At 41.8% G+C, this 8,875-nt stretch overlaps 1 protein-coding gene across 3 annotated transcripts in view; it reads left to right on the forward strand.

Annotated features, from left to right (window-relative positions):
* HERC2 (HECT and RLD domain containing E3 ubiquitin protein ligase 2) overlaps positions 1-8,577 on the forward strand; it is a 209,120-nt gene extending 200,543 nt beyond the window's left edge. For all 3 annotated transcript variants that reach the window (XM_065591123.1, XM_065591131.1, XM_065591128.1), the window contains exons 89-93: positions 136-248; positions 3,543-3,733; positions 6,066-6,171; positions 6,751-6,963; positions 7,572-8,577. In XM_065591123.1, the coding sequence (XP_065447195.1) occupies positions 136-248; positions 3,543-3,733; positions 6,066-6,171; positions 6,751-6,963; positions 7,572-7,844 (896 nt within the window). In that variant the 3' untranslated portion in view covers positions 7,845-8,577. The remainder of the gene's footprint in view (positions 1-135; positions 249-3,542; positions 3,734-6,065; positions 6,172-6,750; positions 6,964-7,571) is intronic.
* The last annotated feature ends 298 nt before the right edge of the window (positions 8,578-8,875 follow it).

Consider the following 8,875-nt stretch of genomic DNA (forward strand, 5'->3'; position numbering starts at 1 on the left):
AGGGGGCCATTTAGGGATCTGGGGCAAAAATCTGTCTGGGGATGGTCCTGCTTTGAGCAGGGGGTTGGACTAGATGACCTCCTGAGGTCCCTTCCAACCCTGATATTTTATGATTCATATTTTTTACATGTCCAGGTGTGCTGCTGGGCGTTGCTATCAGAACTGGCAGCCCGTTAAGCCTCAATCTGGCAGAACCAGTATGGAAACAGCTGGCAGGGATGAACCTAACAATTGCTGACCTCAGTGAGGTAAGTATGCAGTTTTTGATCATAGATCTAAGGACATGTCTACCTTATGGGGACTGTTCCAGCACAGCTATGGTGCTGTAGCTATCCCAACATGTACCTGCAGTATAGATGCAGTGTATACACTGTCGTAAGGGATTTTTCCTGAACTACGGTTGCTACATTGATAGAAGCATTTTTCTGTCAATCTGGCTGTGTTTACTCTGGGGGTTAGGTCATCAATAGCCATGTTGCTCAGGGATATGGATTTTTTTACACTCCTGAGTGATGTCCTTAATTTTAAGTGTTGAATAGACCTAATTTACAGAAAGCGAGAGAGAAGTTAGCATAAGTTCTCTACATGAAACTGACTTTCTGTAGCTGTAGATTGTTGCATTTTGACTAACCTTTTTAGCTTTGAGACAGTTAAAGCTCTGTTTTGTCCTTAAAGTTACAAATTTAAATAAATTTAAGTCTTATGAAAAGAGTTAAAATAATTGTTTGAATTACAGAACACCGTGAAACCTGTCTTAAGCTATCACAAAGGGAAATGAGAAACTGGTTGCTTAAAGGGGACTTTCTAGTAAAGATGGATCAAAATTGTACACACAGCACTCTTGAATTGTTTGGAGTGGACTTCTAGGACAAGAAGTTTGGTGGTGTAAAGGATGGTCTTTTATGCAGTTTAATTGTATTGCTACCCTTATAGTAGAAGCTAATCTCCAGAGGTACACTTCTGTATATTTTTGCTCTTGAGTTTGTGTCTAGAAGGAGACCAGGCAGGAACCTCCACAGCTTTGAACATTTAAAATTTTAGAGATGCTTTTATGAGGGGCAGTGTGGCCCAGTGGGCAGAACACTGGTCTGGACTCAAGAGTCAGGAGACATTTCAGGCTCTGCCACTGACCTGCTGGGTGATCTTGGGCAAGTTACGTCACCTTTCTGTGACTGTTTCCCCATCTGTAATATGAGGATAATGATACTGATCTCTTTTGTAAAGCACTAGGAGATCTAAAGACGAATAGCACTATATAAGAGCTAGACACTTCTATTAGGATCTTTGTTACAAGAGCAGTTCCTTTCAAGTTGCAGTCAGGAGAGAAGTTTTGTAAGGGCCATATTATCTCAGCTCACAGCATTGCTTAACAACTTCACAGCACCTCATTCATACATTTTCCCAGGTTCTTACCTGTCTCTTGAGTCAGTTTTTTACTGTTAAAAAAGATTTTTTTTCTTTCATTGATATGCTTTGAGGATGCCTGTAATATTGTATGAATATTAGAGGTTCTCTGTTTGCCTGATTGTTTTTATGTTTTCAGTATGGTTACAAGGAGTTAATTGCAACAGGAACGGTAGCCCTTTAGTTACCAATCCTTACAAGGACAATACAGGAGGTTAACTGTCTGTCTGGCTCTGTTGGGGAAAGGTTCCAGCATGTAACCCCAGGGGAACATTCAAGCTGGAAAACTGAAACAAAGAACTTTGGAGCAGATAGAAAAATCTGAGCCCGAGCTTGAAGGTGTAGTGGGGAGACACACGCAAGGGGACTGCAGGAGTTGCAGACTGTCCCCCTCACACTGAGGTTGGGGTACCTGGCATAAGGCCATGCCTGCCTAAATTTTAGGTTAGACTGTTAAACATGTTGACAGTTTGTGTTACTATCCCTTAGCTTTTGTTATGATTTATTCCTGCGGTTGAGTAGGGTTACCATATTGCAGTCCTGGAAAAAGAGGACACTCCAAGGGGCCCCAGCCCCGCTCCAACTCCGCCCCCTTCCCCACCCCGGCCCCGACCAAACCACGCCCCTTCCCAAAAGTCCGCGTCCCAACTCCGCCCCCTCCCCTGAACGCTCCGCCCCCTGCTCCTCCTCCTCCCCTGCTTCCCGCGAATCAAATGTTCACGGGAAGCCTGAAACAGGCAGGCAGCAGATAAGCTAGGGCGGCGGGGGGGGGGGGGGGGGGGGGTGCGCGAGGAGGCGTGGCCCAATCCAGGCCCCCTGGCCGAGCTGCTCGCTCCGGCGGCCGGCCAAGAGGCTCTGGCCCCGATGGCTTCGGCTCGGGCCCTGGGGCGCCGGCCCTGGTTCCAGCAGAGTGGCTCCGCCCCGGCCCTGGCCGAGCGGCGCCAGCCGGCAGCTGAGCACCCCCAGCCCTGGTCGCTCCGGCCCAGCTTGGCTCGGGCCCCGGTTCCGGCTGAGCGGCTCCGGCCCGGCCCTGGCCGGCGGCCGAGCACTCCCAGCCCCGGTCCCAGCGGCTCCAGCCCGGCTTGGCTCGGGCCCCGATTCTGGCCGAGCGGTGCCGGCCAGCGGTGGCATCTGAGCTCACAGCCACCTCCTCCCGGGCTCCGGCTGCTGCTGTGCTGGGGAGAGCGGCGGGAGCCAGGTAAGTTGGAGGCCAGGGAGGAGGCGGTCCCCTTACCATGCCTCCCTATTTTCCTGGACATGTCCCGCTTTTTGGAAATTCCTCCTGGGCAGGGATTTGAGGACCAAAAAGTCGGACATGTCTGGGAAAATCCAGACGTATGGTAACCCTACGGTTGAGATTAAACAATACTTGGTTCTGAAAGGGTTGTTTTGGATCACTCTTTTCATACTGGTCACAGGAAAGTCTTGCAGGTCTCGAACCTAGTCAGGCCTGTTGAGGAATGATGGTTTACACAGGGTACTTTACTTCACCACCCAGTCTGAGAGTGGGAGAACCATGGGATTCCCAGTTCTGCCCCAGGGAAGTAAAGTGCAGGCCTGACATCTGGAAGAGGTGCACTCAGAGACAGAAGGGGTCAATGCTGCAGCTAGCCCTGAACTGTGACAACACTGGCCCTGCTTTGTGCATACTGTTTGTATTGTTGTTGCTCCTGGAATGTATTATCCTTTTTCTTATCTGTGTCAGGTTGTTTGATGCTTACTGCTCTGAGAATTCACTTAACATATCAATCCATGTTCTTGTCAAGCAGGACTCCTGTGAGGTGTTGCAATGTTCTTTTGAGAACAAGGGAATAGTTCATGTGAGGCACCCGTAAATCCAGTCTCAGTGGTGTGATCTGGTTTCTTGGCAGATACTTTTTCCTTTCCCTTTCTCTTTGGGGGGAGGGGGCAACTGGACCACAGAAACTAATGCGGTTTTGTGCAAAATACCATGCTACTTTGTTACTTAAAAAGCCAGTTGGATGACTGCTTTCATGTCAATTAATTATTCTGGGTAGTTGGTGTGACTAGTCCCCCTTGTCCTATTGTGAAAACATTCCTATGCCATATGAAAAGTACACAGAGGTGAAGAATGAATAACTTCAGTTTTAGCTCATAGATTTGTTTTTCTTTGAAAGGTTGATAAAGATTTTATTCCTGGGCTTATGTACATTCGAGACAACGAAGCTACTTCTGAAGAGTTCGAAGCCATGAGCCTTCCCTTCACAGTGCCAAACGCAAGTGGTCAAGACATTCAATTGAGTTCCAAATATACCCATATTACACTGGATAATAGAGCTGAATATGTGAGACTGGCAATAAACTACAGGTTTGTTGAATAACTTCACTAGTTAGATTTAAAGAAATTGTGAGAATTAGAGAAGTGTTGCTTTTATGCAATGTTATGCAATGCAGTGCTCTGGCTTCATGTACGGTATTAGCCAAATTTTTTCCTGTCATTATAGTGTAAATCAATATCCTTTTGAGAAGGGAAAAACGGAATCATTAGGTCAGGCATATTCTTGACAAAATAAGAGAGGATTGTTTCAAGCTGACAATGGTGGCCAAAACTGTCTCTTGTCATCTTGGTTTGCCCAGAAGTTGATCCAGCCTCCTCTGGCGTGGGCTTCACAATAGTTGTAACATGTCTGTCATCTCCAGCCTGGCTTGCTGTAATGCAGGGGTCGGCAACCTTTCAGAAGTAGTGTGCCGAGTCTTCATTTATTCACTCTAATTTAAGGTTTTGCATGTCAGTCATACATTTTAACCTTTTTAGAAGGTGTCTTTCTATAAGTATATAATATATAACTAAACTATTGTTATATGTAAAGAAAATAAGGTTTTTAAAATGTTTAAGAAGTTTCATTTAAAATTAAATTAAAATGCAGAGCCCCCCGGACTGGTGGCCAGGACAGGGCAGTGTGAGTGCCACTGAAAATCAGCTCCATAGGTTGCCTACCCCTGCTGTAATGTGTTCTATTTGGGCTTATCCTTAAAGTCCTCTCAGAAGTTCCAGTTAATGCAAACTATCATTAGTCTCCTTTTAGTGCGGAGCAGGACCACAAGAGCCTGCTACATCTGGACTCCAATCTTTCCCTTGGCTTTCTATTCAGTTTTAGATGCAAAATTGAAACCGCAAATTTTGCCTGTGGCAATTGACTTGAGACTTTAATTGTTTTAAAATGTATCGTCTAAGGAACAACCTATCAAGCACTGAGGGACTATTTACCCTCATTCCTATATTTGCTTTCTACAACCAACTCTGTATAACTTTTCATGAGTGATGTACCCGAATATTTGGATGCTAATATCTAAACAATATCATTAAATATATTAATCTTATTTGGGTTATTGCTGATTATGTACTATATGTATTGTATTACTTTTAAACCAACCTTTGTACTTTTGGATAATTTAAGCACTATACCCAGATTTACAGACACTCTTTTCTTAACCTATGTATTAGATCATTTTAACATTAGGTTTAATAAAATTTTATCCTCACTTTTCAATCCTTGCCTAATGCCATCTAATCTTTACATGTGAGGCAGATACACTCCAATTTGACTGAGATGTGCTTAGGTCAAGATAAGAGTGTGGGTAGGAAAGGTGGCTTTGTGGCCCTGGATTTTGGGGATGGTCTAATTTACTTGCTTACCCATGTCTCACAAAGGGCTTGTGTGACAGCCAGAGTTTGCCAGGAATAGGAATACCACATCCCTCTATGATTCCCCAGTTTAATTGAGTAAAATCAGCCTGGACTGTTATCTTCTGCTCCACCCTCATCTTTGTGCTGGGCTGTTCCTCCATATAATTAGATTGTCAACGCTTTGGGGCAGAAATGGTCGTTTCATTATATACGTACATGGGGCTTTTAGCCAGAATTTTGCAAAAGTTAGGTCTATCTTGCTGGAGATTGCATGGTATCTTACACATAAAATAATCATGATTAAAGATGGAGCATTAGTTTTTAATATAGTGTAATCCTTTAATATAGGATAACTTGCGCGGCTTCCATTTTAGTTGATAATCTGACACTAATTACATCCAAGTTCACCAAATTATGAACCTCCTAAATTGGACAAGAGCATAGAAGAAAAATCTTTAACAAGAACGGAGAAAGTTTAATGAAGCTTTTTTAATGTGAAGACAGTTTAGTCATTTTACAACTGGCATTCCCACATACTTTCATACTTCATGTGCAGCTAAAAGGGATTCAAAAAATGGTGAAATTCTTTCCTGCCTAGAAAACATTAAGCAAATTCCAATCTTATTTTAAAAACTAAGGCCAAAATTTCTACCCCCGAGTGCCTAGTTAGGCTCCTGAATCCATATGTAGACCCATAATAAGTGCTCTAATCTTCAGAAGCACTGAGCAGCCAGAATTCTGAAGTCAATGGAGCTGGAGGTGCTCTGCACTTCCTAAAATGAGGCCACTTTTAATTAAATAGCTATATTTGCATTTAGGAGCCTAACTGGGCATCCCAGGATATGAAAATGTTGTTGTCCCAAATGCTTACTGATTAGTATAAATGAGGCAACAAATTGGCATAATTAAGAAATGATTTTTGGATAGTAATTTTAATTCACAATGCAAGCTGCTCAAATGATCACGATAAGTGTTCACTGAAACTTATTTCCACTGAAATGTCTTTCTGCAGGCTTCATGAATTTGATGAACAAGTTGCAGCAGTTCGGGAAGGGATGGCCCGGGTTGTTCCTGTTCCTCTTCTTTCACTCTTTACGGGATATGAACTGGAAACAATGGTATAGGTTTTCTCATTCGCTACTTCTGCTGGATTGATGATGTAAAATTAGGCCATTTACTTGAGTCTTACTGATCCAACTCTCATGTTTTAGCTCTAGTAAAAACATGCAGTCTGATTATAGTAGATTGCATGTAATTTGTAGGTGAAGGAGAGGAGTAGAAAATATTTATATAGTTGTCCTATCGTACTTTTACAAGGATTACTTTTTATGCAGTTGGGCAGTGTGATGTAATAGATTAAGTGTGGAGCTAAGAACCAGGAACTGCTGAGATCTGACATTTGACTTGGAAAGAGATCATTGAAAGAGCTGTTGAGGGCTAATTCAATTTTGTATAGCACTTCAAAGTTGTAAAATGTTAAGTTTAGTGCTGCAGTAGCATAAAAGGAGGCTAGTCATTGTCCCTGATGCTAAGCCTCCTTGTTTGAAGGAGTTAATGGACCATAACTAGTAGATGTTTGGAATGTTCGTTTTGTCATTGAAAAAGCTGATTAAACATTTTGATGGAAAGAAGAGAACAAATTGCTTTTGACTGGTTTCTGATCAGTTCTTTTTCTTATTTTCATGTTTTATTTTCAGGTATGTGGAAGCCCAGATATCCCACTTCACCTTTTGAAGTCTGTAGCAACATATAAGGGAATTGAACCTACCGCCTCCTTGATACAGTGGTTCTGGGAGGTGATGGAATCCTTCTCCAATACAGAACGATCTCTCTTCTTACGTTTTGTATGGGGCAGGACAAGGCTACCTAGAACTATTGCAGACTTCAGAGGCAGGGACTTTGTTATTCAGGTAAGGTGAAGAGACCTGCAGGTTGGTAATGAAGGAGTGGTGGCAGACAGGAGAATGTGCTAACTTCACTGAGCTAGTTTAATATCAAGTTCACTTTAGAGTTTAGAGCAGTAGAGAATGCAAAATGCATAACTAAGCAACACAGTTTCATTTAAATATTGTCCTTGGTCCAACTCTGGCTATTTCCTGTGCTGGGCTCCCTGCCTATTTTGCTTCTTTTGGTGAGTTTCCCTCAGTAGCAGTCACCCCTGATTTTGCTAGTATTCACTTAAGAGGCCCGTTATCTTATTAGATGTTTCAACTTAATACACTGAAGCTATGTTTTTAGCACTAGAGCATTTTTTATATTTTACCAGTTACATAGCGAATAGTTGGATTTTATCTAGCTTGTTCCTTTAGCATTTCTAAGAGCCTCATGCTATATAGAACAATGTTTTTGATTTAGTATGAAGAAGATGTACTTGACTTAGCAGCTATTATTTTTAAGTGTCTTCTTAACATCAGAGTAAATATGCGATTTATTTATTTTTAATCCTCGTCTTATTTTAGCATGTAATCTCTGTGTTGTTGAACAGTAAAACTAATGGCTTGTGCCTGTTGTCTGACAGGTTTTGGATAAATACAATCCTCCAGACCACTTCCTTCCTGAGTCCTACACATGCTTCTTTCTGCTGAAACTGCCCAGGTATTCTTGTAAGCAGGTACTGGAGGAAAAACTGAAATATGCCATTCATTTCTGCAAGTCCATAGACACTGATGATTATGCCCGGATAGCACTGACAGGAGAGCCAGCTGCTGATGACAGTAGCGATGATTCCGACAATGAAGATGCAGATTCTTTTGCTTCAGACTCTACACAGGATTATTTAACAGGACATTGAAGCAAATAACATAAGAGACAAATGTGTCACAAGCACTGAGGCATGAAACGCCACTAGTGGCATTTGAGCAAAGGAGTACAGAATATGTATAACCAGAGGAATACTAATCTTCTGAACGTGGGGAAAGCTTGTTTGTTACTCACAATAGGAATAATGGAGTATAACTTAAGACATCTGCTTAGAATAAATGGCACGGTATATGGGCATTTAACATTTATTTTAAGAGTTGAGAGTGTCCCCCATAAGACTGCACTACATTTAGAAGCTTTGTGTTTACTAAAGTGTTGTAAATGTTTATATACATATGGTAGTGCAGCATCCAGAAAAAGCAGTGAAACCTTTAAATTGTGGGTGCAATAGATTTTTTTCATAATAAGTGTTGTGTTCTGTGTAACTTCTTGATTGTATATTGGAAATACTGTGCAGCAGCTGAATAGTATTATAAATATTTCAATTAACTTTACTAGAAGTTTGTTTATTAAAAAACTTTTTGAACATTAAATTATCAGTATTCCTTGAAATACATCTATAGGTAATTAAACGAAAAAGGCCATTAGGTTCACTTCCTCTCCCTGTTTGTATATTTTAGCTTATGCATTATGTATCTCAAATCGATACCTTTCTGTGAACAACATCATATTTCTTATCATGGGAAGTGTATTGTATATAATTAATTTGTGCCATGTATATGCAAAAATTATAATTTCCCTCCAAATAAAACTTCTGTCACAAAGTCGTTAGTATGACTTTTTATGGTAATATGTAGCGAGTACATAGAAGAGAACTGTAAAATGGTTCAAATCTTTAAGGCTGTATCTCTACCAAGTTCTTTTTCTGCAGCCCAGTATCTCCTACAGTTCTGCTCCACATGGGCTCCTCTCCTCCCCTATGCAGCTTCCAGAGATGAGCCAAAGCTTCATCGCCTTGGCTACGTCCTGTTCTCCCACTTGTTGACAGATCTTCTGACTCTGCAGCAGCAGACAGTGGTGGTTCGCTTAGCTCCCATCCCTTTTCTTTTGACTTCATTGCTT

The sequence above is a fragment of the Chrysemys picta genome, chromosome 1 (assembly GCF_011386835.1).
Source record: "Chrysemys picta bellii isolate R12L10 chromosome 1, ASM1138683v2, whole genome shotgun sequence".
Lineage (NCBI taxonomy): Eukaryota > Metazoa > Chordata > Testudines > Emydidae > Chrysemys > Chrysemys picta.